Source organism: Castor canadensis, chromosome 11 (assembly GCF_047511655.1).
Source record: "Castor canadensis chromosome 11, mCasCan1.hap1v2, whole genome shotgun sequence".
NCBI classification, from domain to species: Eukaryota; Metazoa; Chordata; class Mammalia; order Rodentia; family Castoridae; genus Castor; species Castor canadensis.
The window spans coordinates 5,110,888-5,133,214 of NC_133396.1; the positions used below are offsets into that span (position 1 = coordinate 5,110,888).

The following is a 22,327-nucleotide window of genomic DNA, read 5'->3' on the forward strand; positions in this document are numbered from 1 at the left end:
ATAGGTGCAATACCTTGGTTTCTTGATCTTTTGCTATTGCTATTTTCTAACTAACAAAACTAAACAGACTTCAGTAAAAAGAAATTAAAGAGGAAAACAATGAGAAGGAAGCTTTCTCCCTTCTCCCCTGGCCCCCACCAGGGGTGTCACCCTGGTGACACATTACGCATTTCACTTCTTGTGTGCAAAAGGCGAGGGCACGCACAGCCCTGCCCCTGCACCCAGCTCTCAGGTCTGCAGAGGGGATCCAGAAGCCAGTCACCCACAGATACCCCTTTAGCTCGGAGTACCAGAGTATCATCGTGGAGCTCAGGTTGGCCCGAGCCCTGGGGATGGGGCAAAGCCCTTGCAGGTGGCCCCCTGCAAGGGAAGGAGGTGCAGACAGGATGGGTGTGGGGGGCAGAAGGGTGTGGCTGGTTGGTTTCCAGTGAAGGTGAGCCAGAAGTGACCCTGCTCTCCTTCCTTAGCCGGGGAAGAAGGACTAAGTCGAGCCTCAGTCTGGCACTGGGACTTCCAGTCCCGTTTAGACCTGCAAGCCAGTAACAAATACCCAGCCCTCTGCCCAGTGCAGTGCAAGGCTGTGAAGAACTTAAGCCCCACCAGGCCCCCAGAGCAGGGGCGACACCAGGCTGCGAGTGCTCTGTCTCCATTCAAACCCCATTGGAACAGACACCTTGCTAGGGTCCAGCTCCCAGTGCAGCTGTGGTCAGCACCTCCTTATGGCTCCTTGGGCTACCGTTGCTTCTGACTTTTCCCTTGCCTGGGCTGAGCAGGCCAGAGACAACCCTGAGGCGGAATCCCCAGGCATAACCCTCAGCCACAGGTGGGTGGGAGCTGGAGGACACAAAGCCCCCTGTTCCTGCACCAGCAGGACCAGGCTGAGATGTGACCACCCACCCTTTCAGATGCCTGACAGCACATCTGCTCCAGGAATGCACCTGCTGATAACATTCCACCTGCCTCCCTTCCTGGGATCAGCTCCCGAATAAACTGCTTGTGCTGAAATTCCTGTCCAGGGTCCCCCCACCCCAGGAGCCCAATCTCAGGCAGCCTGTGACCAGAAGGGACTTCGGTAGAGGAAGAGGTCACCTGAAGCAGACTCCTAAGAGGGGAGCAAGGTTTTCCCCACCACCATGGCTGTTCAGCGGTCCAGCCACTTTGCAGGTCCCATGGCTTTGCCTATTAAGCTACAGTCAGAGGGGCGCCATGCCCCATCAACTTTCTGCTCCCATGTACCCTACACAAACACACACAGCCCCAACAGAAGGATGGGAATGTTCCATCGGGAATGGAAGAAGGGCGGGCAGGGGGATTCCAGGGTATCAAGGGACTTTCTAAGGCATTTGTTGGGGCACGGGCTAAGACTTGGGGTCCTGCGTGGCTATGGCTGACACAAGAATGCTGGGGCTGTTTTAATGCAACCTGTCCCAGGATGAGAACCCCACGGAGGGACCTGTCCTGCAGCCTCTGCCCTTGAGCCAGCAGCAGTCTCGCTGGTGTGGCTCCACCTGCAGAAGAGACAGGCCACCACATTCCCCTCTTTGCAGGTGGCACTCTGCTGCAATGGCCTGCCTTGGACCCACAGGCTCCCAGGAAGAGTGCATTTGATGATGGGATTGTTGGGCAGGGAGGGGACACCACAGGTGGGGATTTCCGCTCAGCCTGGTGTCCGAGCTATAGAAGAGGAGGCTGGGAATAGTCACAGTGAGAGGAGACCGGTGCCCATCCCCGGGGCTGAGCCCTTCCCAGATGGAGGATTTGCTGAGCACAAGGTGTGAATGTAAGCCACCAAAGTGTCATCGAGGAGTGGGAGCCCAGCCCTAGCCCACCCCCGCCTGTGTGCACACACACCCCTAGGCTCCCACATTCACTGAGTGAGGCCCACTGTTCTCTCCTCTTGCGCTGAATGTGGGTCAGCACCGAGGGCACTTAGAAATACTGGGCTGAGCTCCACCCAGACCTGCTGACTCCGAGCTGCATTTGAACAGGCTCCCAGAAGAGCTGAGTGTGTGTTATAGTCTGAGGTGAGCCACTGAAAGGGAAGAGACCCCCCCTACAGCAGGCTCAAAGACCCTCCATGCATCCATCCTGAAAACATTTACCTAGCACCCAACTTGTGTTAGGAGTTCTCACCCATCCTGGCCCTCTAAGAGGCTCAATAAATGATTCCACCAGACCCATGGCTCCTATGTAAGGTTGTGCGGGTTGCTCACTGTGCAAAGGCCTTCTCTCTCCAATCCTCACGCCACATTTGGAAGTAGGGACCCATGCTCCAGTCTCCAACCCACGTGCCCTGACTCTGGGCTGTGTTTGACCAGTTCTGGGCTGGACTCCTCTGACATGCCAGACTTTCAAGTGTGGAGTTCCCCCAGAGGGGAACCTTTTTCAAAGTATAGTAAAGACCCAGGGGACAGGCCGTGGTGATCCTGGTCCTGACTGGGTCTGAGGCTCACCTGGGTTTTCATGATGGTCTTGATGGCTGCTTCAAACTCCTCCGAGTTGTTGTAGTCCACAGTCCACACGTGAGGCTTGCCAATAAAATTCTCCGCGTAGGGGTGCTGGGAGAACACCTGGCCAGGCAGACAGGTGGCTCCTCTCTGTCCCATAGCTGGGCTGGGCTAAGGGAAAGTGCCCCCACCCATGTGTCCCTTCTCCCCCTGCCCCCTGCCTCAGTCTCCCCCCTGCACTCACCTCCCTGGAGGTGGGCTTGCCTCGGAAGAACTCATGGTTGAGGGAGCTGTGTGGCGGGCTGAAGCGGGACTGCAGGAAGACACAGCCATTGGCAATGGCCTCCAGGGGGGCTGGGCCCTCGTAGGGGAAGCCGAACCCTATGAAGAGCTGAAGCAGCCAGGTGGCACAATGGTCAGGTGAGACTGAGCCACCAAGGCCCAGGAGTCCTGGGAAGCAGCAGGCAAGGCTAGATATGGGGCGTTCACAAGAGGCACAGGGCAGGGGCAGTAAAGATCATCCCAGGCATGGACAACCCCTCCCTGACTGGGCCTCAGTTTCCCTGTTGTGAAATGAAGGGGTGTGATTAGGAATTATCAGTGGCCTTTTCTTGCTCTATCAGACTGTGGTGTTGGAGGGGAAAGGGAAGAGCAAGACTTCTAAGCCCAGACCACAGACCCACACCTCAAAAGACCTCCACTCACTCATTCTAAAACATTTTTTTCAGTTCATGTCTGTGCTAGGAGGTCACTCACTCCTAGAAGGTACTTAATAAATGATTCATCTGGGGTGGCTGAGTGAAGCTGTTCAGGATGTACATTGCACAAGGCTACCTTCCCTTTTCCCTTCCTGCTTTCCTGCTCCCAACACACACACACACACACACACACACACACACACACACATCCAAGAGATCTGAGGAACGACGTCATGGTGAGACAAGGAGAGGGCCTGAACACTAGCTAGAGACTCTCCATCCTCAGCTGATACCCACAGCCTGCACCAGGGCTATGTCTGTTGTACCAGCTGCTGTCCCAGGGGTCCAGCTCAGGGGCTTGCGGAAGCAGCCAGTCAGGATGATGGCCCCAAAGGACTCTGGCTGGAACTCATTCAGCTGGTCCTACCACCCCTCTGAAAGCTTGGCCTGGCCTGAGAGCCTGTTGGGCAAGGCTGGTATGGAGAGGAACAGCCAGGCAGGCAGCTCCTCCTCCCCTCACTGAGCCAGGGCTCTGCTGGCCCTGTCTAGATCCCTTTCACTGTAGGGCCTCCTTGCCTAATGGGCACTCCATGTCTGCCCTGGGCTCTGGCTTTGGATGGCAAAGCATGCTGGAGTGTATCCACCCACCCACCTACCCGCCCGCCCATCCATCTGCCCATCCACCCACCCACCCATCCATCCACCCATCCATTTACCCATCCACCCATCCATCCATCCACCCATCCATCCATCCATCCATCCACCCACCCATCCACCCACCCATCTACCCACCCATCCATCCATCCATCCATCCACCCATCCATCCACCCATCCATCCATCCATCCATCCACCCATCCACCCACCCATCCATCCATCCATCCACCCATCCATCCACCCATCCATCCACCCATCCATCCATCCATCCATCCACCCATCCATCCACCCATCCATCCATCCATCCATCCACCCATCCATCCATCCATCCATCCATCCATCCATCCATCCACCCACCCATCTACCCACCCATCCATCCATCCATCCATCCACCCACCCATCCATCCATCCATCCATCCATCCATCCATCCACCCACCCATCCATCCATCCACCCATCCATCCACCATATGGAGGTGGCAGCTGGGCAGCCATGTGTGTGGCCCGTGAGATGGACGCAGTGTGGCAGAGGCTCACTTTGGCCTTGCGCAGCAGCTGCTGGAACTCTGGCTGCGGCAGGAGGCCATGGTTCTTCACGAAGGCAGGGACCTCAGGAGGCCGCTGGCTCTCGTAGTACACTGTGCCATGGATGTCCATGTACTTGTTGAGGATGCCCAGAAATTTCTCCTTCCCCTGGGGGGAAGAGGAAGAAGAGGAGATGGAGCCTTGGAAGTCAGAGCCAGCAGAGCAGATGCCCCTGATCTGGGGTCGGAAGACAGGGAGCTGGGCCATTAGCCCATTGTACAGCCCCTGGATGGGGCCTCTCTCCTCTTGTCCTTGAGTTTTTCATCTGCAAGTTGCAGAGCTTGGATTGAGACTAGAGGCTTCAAGATTATTTTTAAACATAATGGATACACACACAGCTGCATGGCCTCCCCTGAACCTGTAATGACCCAAAGTACCTCTGAGGAGCCACTGGGCTTTCAGGAGCCCAGATCACTGTGTTCCCTCCCTCATCTTTCTATCCATCCATCCAACCATCCACCCACCCACCCATCCATCCATCCATCCACCCACCCATCCATCCATCCACCCACCCACCCACCCAAGTCATCCAGCCAGCCAGCCAGCCTCCTATCTAACCATCCGTCTGTCCTCCTATCCACCCATACATGTTTCCACCCATGCATATATCCATCTGTCCATCCATCCATCCACCAATTATCTGTCTTTCCATCCAAGGAGGAGAACCCTAACGGAAATTCCATACTTTGCATGGAAATCTACAGAATTACCAGAAAGGGTGAATTACTGGAGCGCCCTTGTAGAGGCTGCATCTGTTAGAGTCGGTTCGGTTGCTATCAATGTTAAAGGTGACCTGGGGCTGTGAGAGCCCCAGCTACAAGCCAAGAGTGAGAGCAAATCCTTTTTGGAAGCAAACGCCATCATTTCTGATTGCAAATTATTTCTACAATTTCCATATTCATTTTCCAGAACCCTTTCAAAAGTAACTAGCAAGATGGCAGACTAGTAAAATGGTTAAAAAAAAAAAAAGCAAGATGGCAGACTACTAAAATGGTAAAACCAAATATACAGCCATCCCGCCAAATGTAAAAGCACTACTTACAAAACTGGATTATGTTCAGAGTAAAGAAAAAACATTAAACCAAGGAGTAAGGTTCGAGGAACATGTCACAGGAAGCTCTACTCATTCCTGACCCGTCCCCAGTGGCAGCACCTGTTCAGTTTCTTGTACCTTCTCCAGATCTCCTTATGTGTCATAGGCACATATATGTTTTATTTAAAATACCCACACCCTCACACACAAGTGGGCTTGTGTTATACACAGTTGTCCCTTGGCGTCCATTGGGGTCTAGTTCCAGGGCACGGAATAGACATGAAAATCCCCAGAAACTCGAGTTCCTTATACAGAACGGTGTAGTATGTGCATAGAACCTATACCCTCATACGTTCAGTCATCTCTAGGCTACTTAGATGCCAGTCCAACATGATAAATACTAGGTACACAGTTCTTATACTGTATGGTTGAGGGAATGGTAAGAAGACAATCTGTACATGTTCAGTACAGATGCAATTTTTTTTCAAATATTTCCAACCTGTGGTGGAAGTCACAGAGATGAAAGGCTGACTGTACCCTGCTCAACACCCCTGTCCTCATGGGAGCTGTTTCACAAACAACCTCTATCCTTAACACATCCGCAATCCTCTGACCATGCAGCTTGCCTTGGCTCACAGGCAACTCTGTGACCGTCTGCGGGCTCTGGAGAGGTTGGGTTGCACCGGCTGGCTGCCTCTCCCCTGCAGCCTCTGTCTCCTGGCCCCACTCCTGCTCCCGGATCTGCTAGCTAATAAAACAGCACCTAAGCTCTAGCCTCAGGCTCCATTTCCTGGGGAATCCAGAGAAGACAGGCCTGCTTGGCACAAAAAAAAAATCACAAACTCCTGACCTTGGATGCCTGCTCCTATCCCAGGAAGATGAACCACTTCTTAACCTCCCTCCTTTCCTCTCCTCTCCTTCTGGTCCCCAGACTTCTGGACGACATTTGTCCCAGCTTTCCTTTTTCTCTTCATCCAGCCACCTCTGACTCCTTCGGGAACAGACACAGGGCAAAGATTTCTTGTTTGGGAAGGTGGTTGTCTTGCTGAATATGACTGCTCAGGGCTATTACAGAAGCTACTGAGATGGAGATGGGACCTTTGTCTGTCCAGATGTTGGACACCTCTCTCTTTCTCTCTCTCTGTCTCTCTCTCTTTTTCTCTCCATAGTTCCTGGTTTCCCTGACAGCCTTGGTGATCAGCAAGGATCACTTGTCAGGTCTCTCCCCTTACCCCATGGTGGTCCAGGTACCTCAGTAGGGGCCTTGGCCCTTCACTGCTGCCTTCGAAGCTTCTCCCTGACACTCTCTGAGGCTCAGGGTGCTACACAGAGCCAGGGTTCAGCATCTGGGCTCTGGGCTTGGGTACAGGTAGGTTGCAATGCCACTTACTAGCTATGGGCTCACCCTCTAGCCTGCTGAGCCTCCATCACCTCATCTGTAAAATGGGCACAATAACACATCCTCCCTACCACATGGAGTGAAGTCAGTTGAGAAGACACAAGGGAGCACTCAGCACAGAGCCTGGCTCACAGTAGCACCATGGGTCACAGTCTCTCTGCAAGAACTCTCCAGCATCTCTCCTCTCCTCCTTCCTCAGTCAGAGCCCAGAATGCAGCATGTAGCTGCCTGGAATATGCCACATCTCAGAGTTCGCTGAGCTTGGCTATGACCTCGTGATAGAGATCTAGCTATCTGGCCAAATGGGAAGAAACTATCCCTGAGCAGTGCACTTTTCTCTGCCCCATCCTCCTTCTTGCTGGATGGAATGTGATGTAAAGACTCAAATGTTTGTGGCCGTCCTGAACCAGGGGTGAAGACTGAACATGAAGACTAACAAGAGACAATGAGCACAAGTCCCTTCCTGCCAGCCCCGGGCTGACACCTCCCAAATTCCTGAGCAGGAAAGACAAGAGAGTTTGATGTTGTTGAAATCACTACGAATGACTGAGGTTTCCCTGTGACAGCTGGGCCTATCCCTGACCAGTACCATAGAGGGGAATAGTAACTAAGATGATTGATCAGGTAACAGGCTTGACACAGGACACAGGTGCTGCTCAGTGTCACCCACCATCAGGACCTTTACAATTAACCTTTGCCTACGCCACCTGCCTTATCCCAACAATGCATCCTTCTCTGATCCTCCAATCCTCTAGCAGCTGTCCTGTGACCATGCAGGCAGACCTTGGCCAGCCTCTCCCCTCAAAGAGGGACCCAGGAAAGATTGCTCCTCGGACCTGTGTGACCCCCTCACCCTCCTCCCCACCTTGGTCCATTCACAGGAGCTACTGCTAGAGAGATCAAGGACATGCAACAAATAATTTTCATACCTGGAGCTGCCTCATTGCCATGGGAGCACAAGGAACAGAGGAGAGAGCAGGTTAGTGATGGGTTAGCAGGTGTCACACCACCCAGGCTTCTCCAGAGACCCCAGCCTAAACATGGGGATCTATCTCTAAGCTCTTCCTACATCTCATCCCACAGAATCCCTACCCTGACCTTGCCCCCTTTGCAGGGTTTCTATCATTTATCGTGGAGGTGGAGGATGACTTAGTCACAGTCCATAACGTAATCATTCGAATTTCCTGTGGACAGCCCAGGGACAGAGAGCAACAAGTCGTCAGCCTCCAGGCTTGGTGTCTTTAAAGGACAGTGGGAGACATTCCCCACCATCCAGAGCTGGGTGTGGAGGATGGGAGCTGCATTCTGGCAGGAGTTGGGCACAGGGAGAGAGACTGCAGTGGTGTGGGCGTGGCCAGCCCTGGCAGAGGCAGGGCCAGGACGGTGATGGGTGTGGCCTGCACCCATGTGGGTGTGGCCATTTGCAGTGGGTGTGGCCTACTGGCAAGGACGTGACTGGCACTTCCATTAATGGCCGCAGTGGTGTGGGCGTGGCCATCCATAGTGGGAGTGGCTAACACTGTGGCAGGTGTGGCCCTGCTCACCTTCCAGATACTCGCCTCCTTGCCGTACACCACGGCCATGTTGCTGGCCTTGCCGCCTTTGATGAGCTGCTTCTCAGTCTCGTTGAGCTCCTCGGACACGAAGCCCATGAAGGAGTTGTCCGGGGTGTGAGCTGCAGCCCGACCACATGGAAGGAAAAGGGGTTACCAAACAGCCAAGGGAACACCAGAGTCCCCCTGAACCCACCCTGTTCCTGCTGTCTCTGCTGGTCAGGGTGGAGAGGGGACGGGCACTAGGGACCTATGCTTTCCTCCTATCCAGAGACTGTCACAGAGCTCAGGGTAGGAGACAGATGAGGCCATCTAGGTCCCCCCTTGTTTTCAGATGAGGAAACTGAGGCCCAGGGCCCACGTGACCAGCCAGGACTCTGCTATACACTCAGTCCCTCTGCCCCAGGTGGAATTTCCTCCATCACCTCCATCCCTGCCACCCCAGTCCAGGCCACCTCCTCTCTTGCCTGAACATGGACAGCTACCTGCCGGTGTCTGCCGTTCTCTTGGCATAGTGGTTTCTCCAGAGTCATCCTTTCAGTGCTGGGTCCTGCCAGGTCCCTCCTGTGCCCAGCACCCAAGAGACCAAAGTCCCCCCACAATCTCCAGGCTCTGCCCATCCCCCTGCCCTCCCACACCTGTGGAAGCTGCTGTGCCACAGGGCTGTGCTCCAGTGGCCTTGCTGAGGGGTCCCTTCTGACCCTAGCTGCTCACTGTCCCCCTACCTTGCTTTATTTTTCATCACAACACTACTGACACAGACATTAAATTACACATTTATTATTGTCAGAAGAAAGCCCAAGATGGCAACAACTGTGTGCTTGCTTCTGTGTTCCCAGCCCCTGGCACCAGGCCTAGGCTGGATGAATGACAGCAATGACCCTGCTGGACCCCCTTCTCGCTTTTCTTGGGCAATAAAATCCTACTTGCCCTCAGGGCCTTACTCAGCCATCACCTTCCAAAAGCCTCTCTAGGATCCAGAAACCCTCTCTTGGGGGCCTCTGCTAAAACACAAACCACACAGGGCCCTCCTCATCCACCCCCAAAAACCCACACCCCAGGGACTCCCTGTGTCTTCTCTCCTGTTCTCCCACCCCTCCGGCCATGCCAGATCAGTCTGTCTGTCACAGCAGGGACAGATGAGGGCCAGCAGGTACAAAGCACGAGGTCCTTCCCCTCTGCACACCAGGACCTTGCATAAAGCGCTCACTGACTCCAACTGACTCTGATCGTATCTAACCGCCCTTCGCATGTGGCAGAGGGTGGGGTGGCTGGGGTGCGTGAGGGTGGGAGCAGAGGCATGTTCTCGCTTTCCCAAGATGGCCTGATTCCAGACACCCTGTTTCCCCATTGCAGGTGCACACCCTCCACATTCCACAGTGCTCACACTGGGCTTAGTGTGGGTCCCCCCATCAAGGCCCACGGAAAGTCCTAATTGGCACTGTAGAACAGGGCATGGATTCCTTTGAAGTGCCCCAGTCCCTCACCCCCCAGAGCTCACGATTCTTGGGTCTGAAAGTCCGACCAGTGTAGGAATGGCCTTTGCTGGTTGCAGAACAAACTACCTGTCCTCTAGAGCTTCAGGAAGGAAGGCTCTGTCCCCAAGGCCTGCAGCTGTCTGTGGATGGTCAAGCCAAAGATTGCTCTGCTGTCCCCAGAGGCTCTGCCCTACCTGGGAGAGGCCCCAGGAGGGCAGCCAGACCCTGTCTGCCCATTTGCAGGTATGCACCCTTGCTCTCCCCACTCTGGTCCCAGTTAGGGCTGCCTCCTGGGGCTCTCTGTCTCTTGCTGGAAGAATCCATCATGAAACCACCCTTCCTTCCAGCAACTCCACCAGAAGGGACAGATTTAGAACAGGATTAGCTAAACTAGTGGGAGTGGGACAGGGAAGGACTGTGACCAATTAAAATGACAGGGACCATTAAGCAATGAGCTGTTGGGGAAAGGTGAGGGCAAGGCCAGGAGAGGGAGAGGCAACCGGCCTCTCAGTTAGCTCACTGGGGAAATCAACCGGCGAGAGAGAACAGGTGTGCTTGCAAATTCCTTCCTGGGCTCTGAATCAGTTACGCTGGCAAGCCTCTCTCTTGTTTTTTGCCCCCCTTTCTTTAACGTATTCAATCAATTAACATTCTCTGAGGACCTATACACACTCCAGAGAGATGAAGATAAAGTGGTCCCCTTTTTAAGTGGTTCATAATTGCTTCATAGGAAATAAATACATAAGCAAATACACTTCAATATATGTCTTCTCAGAGTTCAGTTTAGGAATTATAAGAATAAAGGTAAAGAGGCAAAACATTCTTTCTGCAGTAGGAGTTGAAGGGACGAGTGTAAGTGATAATGAAAAGAAGACATATTTGACTCGGGGTTTTGAGGAATGAATATGAGTTTGCCAGGTCTGGAACTCTACATCCTGTGGACTCCACTCTGGAACAGGTCTTCATTTTCTTCATGCAGGTTCTTGCCTGAGCCTCTTAACCCACCTTCTGCTTTCTGCCCATCTACCATCACCCATTTTGCCATCTGTAGTTGGCCAAATATACTCCCATAAAATTATTTTCTGAAGTCAGGCATGGCAGCACACACCTGTAATCCCAGCACCTGGGAAGCTGAGGCAGCAGGATTGAAAGTTTGAGGCCAGCCTGGGCTCCAGAGTGAGACCCTGTCTCAAAATAATTTTTTCCGTTATGACATTCTCTAGCTTAAGAACCTACTGTGGATTCCAAGTGCAAATTCAGGAGCTTTTCCTAAAAGACCCCACTCCTCTGCTTCCCAACCTCCCAAGCTCACCAGCCTCACAGCTGAGCCTTTCCAAGTGGACTCATTACTCAAGACTTGTTTTCTTCCCCCTCCGTAAGCATCCCCTCCCCTCCCCTCCCCTAATATCCTCTCCTGCCTGAAGTCTGTTCCCTGTGGGCCACCCCACACAAATCATCCTTCCGCTCAGGACACTTTGAAATGAGCCCTGGGGAGGGAGTCTGGTGCCCACTGAGCTGTGTGACCTCAGGCAGCTCGCTCTGCCTCTCTGGGCCTCAGTGGTCTCATTTGGATTCCATGGGCTCAGTGAACCTTCTGACCTTTGCCACTCTGCTGAGGATCTAATCAAACCATTGCTCATTTATTTAGAAATCACATTTCCCCAGTGCAGCCTAGAACCCGGAGAAGAAGGAAAACAGTACTCTAGGCACTCCCAAAGAGAGGCAGTGAGTTGGACAGGACAAATAAAGATAATGTGCTTTCCTTCCCAGAGAGTCCCTGGGGACTTCGCTCAGCCTCCACTTTGCTCTTAATTTAGATATAGTCCTAACAAGAGTGCTTATCTAGCTTTCTGGCCCAGAGCCTTCAAAGAGCTGCAAATTAGACATATAAGATGCTGCCGGAGCAGATGAGCTGACAACCATTAAAAGTGACAGCTGCTAGACTCCCAGCGACGGCCACGCTAAACAACAGACTGGAGAAGGCGACGCAGCGCCGCACACCTCGGCCACACGCCAGAGAGAGAGCTGACCCGCGTTGCCAAGAAAAAGTTAAATTATTTTCAGTGTGCTGCACATAAGAGAGTTGGACAGGGCTGGGTACAGTGGCTTGTGCCTGTAATCCCAGCTACTTGGGAGGTAGAGATGAGGAAAATCATGGTTCGAGGCCAGCTTGGGCAAAAAGGTAGTGAGACCCCATCTCAACAAAAAAACTGGCCTTGGTGGTGTGTGTCTGTCATCCCAGCTATGGTGGAGGTATAAAGAGGAAGATTGTAGTCTGAGGCTGATCCTGGGTAAAAAGCAAGAGACCCTATCTGAAAATAATTAAAGTAAAAAGGGCTGGGGGGGGCATGACTCCAGTGGCAGAGCACCTGCCTAGCAAGCACAAGGCCCTGAGTTCAAATCCCAGTACTACCACAAAAAAAAAAAAAGCAGCAGTGATGTTAGTGTGCGTGTGTGTTTCAAAGTCATTAAAATCATCAAAACTGAGCTCTCAGCAACTTGCCGTGATGCCTGGGTCTGTGCCTTTCTGCTCAGGGCTCCGGCCCTCCTGCCATGGGTCTGACCTCTCCTTATTGAGCTCTTGCATTTCCGCAGCCTTCCAGCTGCTTCCGCGTGCATCGTTACCCGCTCTGTTCCTCCCTCCCCACCCAACGTGTTCTTGGCCCCGCTGCAGCCTCTCCAGGGGGCACTCGGCCCACCAGGTCACCCGGACTGACCTCACTCTCATGTGGAAGGGGGAAGGACGGGGCCTTCTCCCTGCACCAGCCTGGGAGGAAGGAGGAGGTCCCCGCCCCCCCACGGCCCTCGCACTCACGGAACATGGTCATGAACTGCTTGGGGTTCAGGTTCCAGTAGCCCCAGTTGGTCCGGTAACCGTGCAGCGTGGCGTACTCCTCGTGGTTGTATGCAGGTTCTGTCCCAAAGGTGTCGATGACTCGAATTCGGCACCTGTCCCCGGGGATTAGGAACTGGGTCACATCTATGTGTGTCCCTGAGCTGGGAGGGGTGAGGGCCCAGCCATGGGTGCCGTGACTAGCTGGTGGCCTGGTCAGAGTGGTGCAGGGCATGGCTAGAGCCAGAGCTGGGACTCATCCCCACTGTGTGACCACAGCAAGGGACTTAACCTCTCTGCGTCAGCATCCCGCAGGTGCCAGCCTCTCCGGGTGGTTTGGATGCCCAGGCCCTGGCCCCTGCCTGGTGCTCAAAAACTCTCAGCCGCCACCCAGGAAGGGAGGCGCTGCTTTAGGGAGGTCACTTCTGCTGCCCCTGAGGTCGCTGTAGGATTCCCGATTTTCTGGGCGGTAGGTGGCCATCCCTGGGGTGGGGGTGGGGGTCCTGGGAAGGTGGAGCCAAGTCAGGGGAGGCACTGCTCAAGTCTTCTCAGCTAGGTCACTACTGCTTAGGTGGACAGAGGCTCTGCTGGATGCCCAGCAGGGCTTCAAGTTCAAAGCCAAGAGGAACCCTGTCCTTTGCAGGGTCAGCCACCCCAGAGCCAGGTCAGCTTTGAGGCCACGGCCCCAGAACCTCTGTTTGTGTCCATCCCACCCCAGTGTGGCCCCTGCTGACCTCGAATGCCCCCACACAAAGCCACCTAGCACAGCGTCCTTCCTGATGACCCAGAATTGCCACTGCCGAGTGAGTGTTGAGGTCGGCGTGACTCCCCCAGAGGAGGCATGGTGTGGGGGACGGGGCGGGGGGAGAGTTCCGATTGCACAAAGAAGGTACATTAATAATAAAAGCAATAACACTGCCTGTCACTTTTTTCCCCAATAAAATCACGTGGGATCATAGATGGGGCTGAAGCAAATTCACAGCAGGGCTCTGCACTAAATTAAACCCCAATCCTGCTGTCTGCAGAGCGACAGGAAGTCATGACATTGGCCTTCCCCCCCCCCCACCGCAAGAGGGAATGCGCACAACAGAAGTCACCTCCTGAGGGTGCTGTCCCCTCCCTGTCCACCCCGCCCTGCCCCCACAAGTCCTCGGCCCCCTCCTCCCAGGCTGACTCTGACCCCGTCCCCAGCCTCACTGAGATGAAAGTGGTGGTGGTGGGGGGAAACAGAAGAAAAGCAGAGCAGGGCAAACAGGGACGACCCGACCCAGTTCTTCATCCTAGGGCCAGCTGGCAGGAGGACAGGTGCAAAGAATGGCTTCCTGCCAGCCCTGCAGGTCCAGGCCCCTATCTCCCCACATTGTCCTCCTGGGTCCTCCATCTCACCGGTACTTCTTGAAGGACAGTCCCATGTGCAGCTTCATCTGCTGTAGGCCGTGGTAGTCCGTGTAGATGAGGTCGAAAGGCAGCGATATGGTGAGTGGGCAGTTTCCCCGGCCTGGCGGCACCCCTAAGTTACTGAGAGAAGAGCCCATCAGAGTCTGAGCCCTAAGAAACGCACCTTCCCAACCAGCCCTGCACCTGGTAGGAGAGAGGGGCCCAAGCTCACCCCAGTTTCACCAGCTCAGGATGAAAAGGGAGGGCAAATATAAAAGGGCAGAGAAGTTAGTGAAGATCCAGGTTAAAAAAAGCACAATAGGGTGGCTGTGTACAGCTACACAGGTTTTTCACTGCACAAGGGAGTCTAACCATGGGCAAGAAGGGCTGAGAGGCAGCCCGGGCTAGCTTGCCAAGCCATACACCTGGCCTGGGCTACCTGCCAGGGGAAGGGGGGCTTTTGTAATTGTCAAAAATATACTCCTCTTTCAGGGATGTGATGCCAGGAGTGAGCAAGTGTAAACCTTTAACTTGCACAGAGCGAGCGAGCGCCATGAACGCAGGCCTTGGCCCTCAGGGCCCCTTCAGTGTTTGTTTGGAGCCCAGGATCCCAAACTTCGTGCTTCAGAAGAGTGAGGTCCTGCTCTGCTGACCTGGCTGCTGACACTCCAGGGCCAGTTTGTGGCAGTGAGTTCCTATAAGTCTCTGGGGACTTGCTCCCTGCACAGGCTCCAAGTCCTCCAAGGCCCTGCCTGTCCCCAACTGCCTCTTCATGTACACACAGGTTTTCATCTGGATGGGGGTGCCCCTCTGCTGCCTGGCAGGCGCCTGGGAGTCATGTCATCTCATTTCATGGGAGCCTGAAGGCTTCCCTTTAAGTCACCATCTGCTCAGTGGACCCCCTGGAGAAGGGCTCCAAGTGCCCTGTCACAACCATAGCTCCCAATTTAAGCTTTTGTCCCAACCCCCAACCCCATCCATAAAGCCAGCACCTCCCTGGCTGCGCTCAACTCCACAGCCCTGCCCTCTCCCCACCTCAGAAGAGGGGGAGGCACTGGGAGCCCCTGTGTGAGCTCCACCTTCTTCTTCCACCACTCACACACAGAAGCCCAGGGGCTCAAAACTGCTGAGGACTCAGCCCTGCACCTACTCCCAAGACCTATCCTGCCCACCCTCTCCCGTTCCTTCCCTTTCACAAGCATTTGTGGGGTGCAGGTGGGGTATCAGGCCCTGTGCCCCATGGAGAGTGAGCTCCTGCCTAGAGCACAAGACCCACAGGAGAGAGGAAGCCTGGGGAGCAGGCAGGGGATGAGCAGATTCACTGGGAACCTGGAGTGGGCACCCTCTATAGCAGCAAGGTGCTGATCCAGACAGAGAGGGAGAAGGAAGGGCATCCAAGGGGAGGGAGCTTTGTAGCGCCCACCCTTGTCTTCCCCTCTCAACAGTTCCTGGGGGGCAACAGACATCCCCTTATGGGGCTGGATGCCCACGTCCTCTGCCTCTGACCACGCCATCAGAGGCATTTGACTGCCTCCAAGCAATGCCCACCTCCCGTGGACTCTGCTTCAGGTGCTGGAGCAGGAGGAGGCTCAGGAGGCCTCCCTAGGAGCCTCTTCAGAAACTACACAATGAGCAAACTCAGGCCAAGGTGATGGTCTTTGACAAAGACACCGATTCATGAATGGCCAAGAGCCACAACTGATCATTTCCCTGGGCCATGGCTCCAGATCCCTGAAACAATTCAAGACAGGTGGAAAAGTACCAGCCTGTAAGGCTGCTTGCTCATGCCCCAAACAATGTTGGCAGAACCGGGGGAGGGGGCCGTGTACATTGTCCTCTGAGCACACTGTCCAGAGTGGGCCTTTCAATGGTGTGTATGGCCACCCACCCACGGGGCTAAGATGGAAAGACATGGGGTGGGGTGGGGTGGCAGAGGCTGCAGGTGATGGGATCACAGGGGTTGGCCTGTCCCTGCAGAGGGACAAGAAGGGCAGGGCCTTCTCTGTCCTGACCCACCTGCTAACACACCTGCCTCACCGAGCTGCAACCCACCTTTGCTGCTAAGTGTGGAGCAAGGAATGCAGAAACCCACTAACCTCTTTTCTTATCTGTAAACTTTAAAGTGGCCACGCTCCCACTGACCCACCCTCCTGTGTGTCCCCCTTACCACTGACCCCACTCAGGAGTCTCAGAACCAGGGCTGCTAAGCTGTGTCTTTGCAAACCCAGAAGACGAAGGAGAATGAATAGGGACCTGGGAGGCGAGGGGGCTGGAGCTGCAGCAGGAAGCAGCTCCCATAGTCTGGAGACTTCATGAAATATTTGGTGGTGTTTTAAGTGCCCAGCAAGTTCAGGTTCTGTATTTGGCTCTGCAACCTTTCACCCTCAAAACTTCTCCAGCAAAGCACATGCCCCAGGAAGAAGACTCACAGTTGCCTGGGCCTCAGAGGTGCCCGGAAAAGAGCAGGTCCCAGGCTCCCCATTGCTTCCTGGACCTTAGGATCCTTCCTCATTCCACCCCTGCCAGAGCTCCAGCCCCATACCCCACACTTTGTGTCCCCAGAGTTTTTGGTGGCCTCTCCTGGTGGCACAGAACCCTGGTAAGTGTGCATGGAGTGAGAAGGAAGGGAGGTAGGGGACAGGAGGACTGCATTCATTACCCAGTCCCATTCCTGTGCAGGGCCCACATGGGCAGGGAGGCCCCATCCCAGTGGGGCACCAATGGGGTGGGATGGGGGGGTTCTGCCAAGCAACGGCCTCCCACGTGCCTGTGCCTGCTTACAGTGAAGTCACAGTCTTGAAAAAAAGAGTATTAATGAATATTAACAGGGGAGAAGGAAGCTATGGAAAAAAAGCAAGTAGAACCAGCGTGCCTGTCACAACATCCAGCTAAAATAGTACAACAGACACTTCCTGTCCTATTACTCATGAGACCAGGTACAGCAGAAATTTCAAAGTCATGGTCACTAAACCTCCCTGTGATCCAACCAGTTTCCATGAAGTGGTGCCCTGTCTTGCGGGAACTGTTTGCTTACCTAGAAGGTTCTTCTCACCTGCCAGGCTTTACCTCACACACCGCCTCCTTTTCCAGGAAGCCTTCTGGGACTCCAGCATCCCTCCCCCTGTGTTCCTTCTCCTCCCTCCTCCCTTTGTCCATACCTGGGACACACCTAGTGACTGTCCTGAGTCACCTCCTCTCAACTAGGGGCTCCTTGAAAGCAGGGCCAGATCACCTTTGACATTTCAGGGCTGAGGACAGGCCTGATAAGTATCTGCTGTGCTCAAGGAGGAATAAATAACTCATGAGCAGGAGATCACTTGGAAGAAGTAGTTAAATGTACGAGGCCAAGGCCGAGGGCGGGGGAAATCAGCAGAGCCAGCCTGGAGGGCTGGGCTGGCTCTGAGGGCCAGAGACTGGGCTCCAGGGCTTCCTGGGGCCAGGGAGTGGGGGCGGGGGGGGGGGGAACCAGGGCCCTGCATGTGGCTGGAGACAACGCCACAGCAGGAACTCCTCTTCCCAGGAGGAGTTAATGAGCAGCCCAAGTCTCCTGGCTCTGGAGGACAAGGGTTTTCAATTTAAGGTGACTTCTCTGAGTTAGAGTCTGCAGAGTCTCATTGCTCTTGTCTCAAGGAACCTGAGTTTCACCCGTGGAGAGAAGAGAGGTCAGCTACCAGAGGGGGCTGGAGGTTTATCACCTGTAATTCAAGTTCACTTTTATAGGCAATTTTGTGCTAAGTGGTTGGCAGCAGCAGTGGTGTGAACTGAAAAGAAAGCCAGCCTGACAGCCAGCAGCCAAACGTGGCTGGGGAGGCCTGTGTGCTGGTCCCACCCTGTTGGACTCCTCCAGATCTTCCTTGTTTCCAGTACCAGCTCTCATTCCTGAGGAACTTTACTCAGGCCTGGGACAAAGGGAGGATCTCAGAGCACCCCAAGGACTGGTGAGTGAAGGAGAAGGTTGTCATTCCTCCCTGGCCCACTGGATGGAAGGGACATTCTGACAAGAATTGCCAAATCAGACCAGGCATGGTGGTGGATTACACCTGTAATCCCAGCCACAAAGGATGCAGAGGGTTGTGGTCTGAGGTTGGTCTGGGCAAAATGTAGGAGCCTATCTGAAAAATCACTAAAGCAAAAAGGGCCTGGGGGCGTGTTTCAAGTGGTAGAGTGCCTGCCTAGGGAATACAAGGAATAGCCAAATTGCATGGTCAGGATAGGGTATATTTCTAAATTTCCCCATGTCATGTGAGCAGGAGTCTAAACACCCAGATGTAGGGAGTGGGTGAGGAGTGACCCAAAGAAATGGAATGTTTCTACAGGCCACCAGGATCCATCTGGCCCCTGTGCCCAAGACAAATCAACCCACCCATAAAAGCCATGCCACGCAGGAAGGGAGGAGCACAGACCCCGTGTGTCTGATGGAGGCAGAGTCTGGGTCTTGCAGGAAGAGTTCTAGAGGTGGATGGTGGCAACGGCTGAGAGATGTAGTGAACATAGTGAAGCCACTTGGCTAAGATGGTAAATTTTGGGATGGGGGTGTGGCTTAAGTGGTAGAAAATACTTGCCTAGCATGCACAAAAGCCCTGGGTTCAATCTCTAGTACCAGAAAAAAGGAAAAGATGGCAAAGTTTATGTGATGTGCATTTTACCATAATTAAAGAGAAAAGGCACCACGTGCACACTGCTGGCCCCCGTGCCCAGCAGTGTCTCCCAGAGGCACCATGGTCCCCTCCTGCCTGGGACTCCCAGCTAGCCATGGACAATACAGGGACTCCACAAATACCCTGGCAGGGATTGTCTCTGTCACTTTCTGCTAAGAGATCAGAGTAGGATGGGGAAATAGGCTGCAGGAGGAGGGAGAAGCCTACGCCCTGTGGAAACACGCCTTCTGCTAGGAATCAACACACTGAATTCGGGTGCAATGCAAAATATTCCTGGGTAGGAGCACTGTGCGCAGCTGCCAGGTGGCCTTGCACAGACACTGGTGTCCGCCTCTACTTCTGTGACATGTTGCTCAAACGACTCTCCACCGTCTCTTCCAAGCTAAAAATTCCCTGGTTTTATTTCTCTCTGTGCCTTTGGTCTGTGGCTAGAAATAGTCTCTCCAGGTAGTGTTCAAATTCTGGAACAAACTATTCTCTCTCTCTCTTTCTCTGTTGCTCTCTCCCTCCCTGCCTCTTTGTGTGGGAAGAACCTACTTAAAACGAATTCCTACACTGAGCCAAAGATATTTGACTCTGGTGCTAACATGCACACAGGTATCTAGACCTGCCTCTCTCTCTCTCTCTCTCTGTCTCTCTCTCTCTCTCTGTCTGTCTCTCGCTGCATCTCGTCACTGGGAACACATGGCCGGGGCAGCCTCAGATGGTTCTATCTCCCCAGGGCGCTGCCATCCTTGACCCCATCCTGAGCATTCTGGACATTGCAGCCTCCCTCTCCCATGGTCCACCATCATGGACAAGCCACTGTCTCCTTCCCAGAGCACCAGGGGGCATAAAGAAGACACTCGGATATTTAACCAGGCATCTAACAAGCACTGCAGAAGCGCTGCGGTCAGGATGTAATGAGGATGAAATTCTACCCTCCTGCAGGGTTTACTTCTCCTGCTCAGGTGCCCCCGCCCCCCCATGCCCAACAGAAGCCTTAGGGTGCCACCATCAGCTCCCGACTCCTGGAAAGATGTTCTTGAACATCCCCAACACATACCATGGTGTCCCCGGTGGGTCCCGGACCACGGCTAAGGAGACCAGTCAGGTCCCCCAAGGAGTGAGTGGCTCAGAGGAAAGGTGGTGCAAAGGCATCCACCCTACTCTGCCCAGCTACGATGGCCATGGGCCTAGGTCTGCAAGGGAGACGGAGGGAGCACCACCTCTCCACACCAGGTGGCCGTGCGCCATTCGAGGCTGTGGCTCTCTTCCCATGTTCTTTACTAGCAAACAACTCAGGGCTAAGAATAGGCCTGTGCTCCCCAGAGAGCTCAGGAAGCACAGACTCATCCCTCTGCCTCCCGGAGCTGCTGCTGTGGGAAGGATGAACGACACTTTACATAACCCATGGCTGTTGATGCTGGGCACGACCAAGCCTCCTCAGCTCTCCCCACGCCATGCCTGGGGAGATTTCTCATCTCAGAGGCCCAGGTGCCTCTCTACTCTAGGAGGCAGTTTCCTCTTAGTTCCTCAGCTGAGGATCTGGTTCCACAAGCCTTTGTTCAAACCAGCCATGCAGAGGCCGTGGAAGACACAAAGGAGGATAGGACTTAGGACCCTGCTTTTGAACGCCTCAGAACACACCTCATGGGAGATTTGGGTTGAGAGAAAAGACACAGCCTCTGGTGTCCCCAAAGGGTCAGCGAGGGGCTCTGGGTGCCTTCCAATAGCCAAGGAAAGGGAACGCCCCTCCCCCCTCCTTGAGATGAGGGAAGTCACAAGGCATGCTAAGGGTTGTCACACTGTCTGATCTCTGCTTTTGCAGCTTCACTGGAGATAGAAAGGCCACAGGGAGCCCTATCCCTGTTCTAAGCCTAAGCAGCAGACTTGCACCCTAACTGTGGGTGACACTTTCCAGTCTCCCTGACTGTCTGTGTCAGTCCCCATCACCCAGCCACCATTTGACAATACCATCTCTTGCCTTGTTCTTTTTGGGGGAACATGGGACCCCACCTCCTTTTCTAGGAACTCACGGCCCCTGAGACCTCCTCCCCAGGAAGGTATCCCACCTTCCTCAAAAGCCCTTGTCCTCACATCTGTCTGACTGCTCTGTGGTCTCCCCCTCCACAGACACTTCACGACAGCCAGACTTGTTTAAATGTCTCTTCCTTCGTAGCTCTCCTGCCCCTGAGGACCAGGTCAGAGCTCAGGACGCCACGGTCATGTTCATGTTCACGGGCCGAGCCAAACACTTGGTCAAGGGTCTTGATGGAAAGCAACAGACTCCCCGTGGCTCCTGAGCAGTGGAAATAGTGAGGGAAGCTGCCCTCACGTGGAAGTGTCTCTCCTGTACCGCAAGGAAGGATGAGAGGCTGCGAGCAGGCAGCAGTCCTGGGGAAAGGCTCCAACCACCCAGCCAGCTGGGGTCCGGCGTCCTGTCAGATGTCCCAGCTGGTGCAGGTGACACATGCATATGGTCTCCCACAGCCAGACTTCCCTAGCAGGGAGAGTGGGGACAGGGCTATTCAGAGGCCCTACAACTCCATGGCCTCAGGTGCCTGTAACCAGAGGTCCAGGTGGGACAGGAGATTCAAATGACACCTTGGAACTAAAGGCAGGAGAGAGCAAAAGGAGGGGGGAGAGGGTCCGGAGGTTTTGTGTGCAATCGCTCACCTGCTGAGCCTCCTCTTGGAAGCAGAAGACTGTTTACAGGAGTCTGAGTGTCTGTTCATCCCCTCCCCTTTTCTGCTCTATGTACTTATCTATCAGAGAACATTCCAAGCACCCAGAAAACAATATGACAAGCAAATGAATACTGTGCTCCCACTTCTCAGCCTTGCTAGGTCTTCACACCTGCCATGTTTGGTTCACATTTTTTATTGTTATTTTAAAAGATAATGTATTATAAGTCTGGGTGTTTGATGTACCAGTCTTGTCTACCCTCCTCACATCGATCCCCTCCACCTCACTTCGGGCAAATGCTCTTCCCTTCCACGTCTAAATACATAGAAACTATGAGAGGTGAAGTCCAATCCCTGGCTCCCAGCCCAGCACCCATCTCTCTTCCCCATCTCTCCTGCCATGCATGGCAGAGGGCTGGGGCTCCCCTAGGCCACCGTCAACCACTGCTGTCTCCCTGCTCAGTCTGCAAGGTCTCCCCTGTCCTGGCTCCCTCACACCAGCATGCAAACGTGCTTAAAATTCTCCCACCTTGCAAAATAAACCTCATGCCTTGACTGTGACTAATTCTGCATGGGTGAGCCTAGTCAAGGTCAAAGTATGCTCCCAGACTCAGTGCTTGCCCCCTAAGCCCCCATCTTCATCAATTTTATGCTGCTATAACGTAATGCCACAGACTGGTATTCACAAAGAACAGAGGTTTATTTAGCTCAAGTTCTGGAGGCTGGAAATCCAAGAGCATAGCCACAGCACCTGACCTTTCTGCCACCCCATAACATGGTGGAGGGCATCACATGGCTACACAGCAAGCTGCTAGTCACTGATGTCATGAAGGTGACACCCTCACGACCTTGCCTAATCCTAATTACCTTCCAAAGCCCTCACCTCCAAACTCCGTTCTTATGACCTTGGAGACTAAGTAAGTCTTCTATACATGGATTCCAGAGAC

General features: G+C 54.0%; 1 protein-coding gene across 1 annotated transcript in view; it reads right to left on the minus strand.

Annotated features, from left to right (window-relative positions):
• Mgat5b (alpha-1,6-mannosylglycoprotein 6-beta-N-acetylglucosaminyltransferase B) overlaps positions 1-22,327 on the minus strand; it is a 67,778-nt gene that overhangs the window by 6,452 nt on the left and 38,999 nt on the right. The window contains exons 9-15 of the mRNA XM_020162495.2: positions 14,066-14,197; positions 12,662-12,795; positions 8,360-8,490; positions 7,745-7,750; positions 4,336-4,491; positions 2,692-2,838; positions 2,454-2,570 (exon numbers count right to left, since the gene is read on the minus strand). Of these exons, the coding sequence (XP_020018084.1) occupies positions 2,454-2,570; positions 2,692-2,838; positions 4,336-4,491; positions 7,745-7,750; positions 8,360-8,490; positions 12,662-12,795; positions 14,066-14,197 (823 nt within the window). The remainder of the gene's footprint in view (positions 1-2,453; positions 2,571-2,691; positions 2,839-4,335; positions 4,492-7,744; positions 7,751-8,359; positions 8,491-12,661; positions 12,796-14,065; positions 14,198-22,327) is intronic.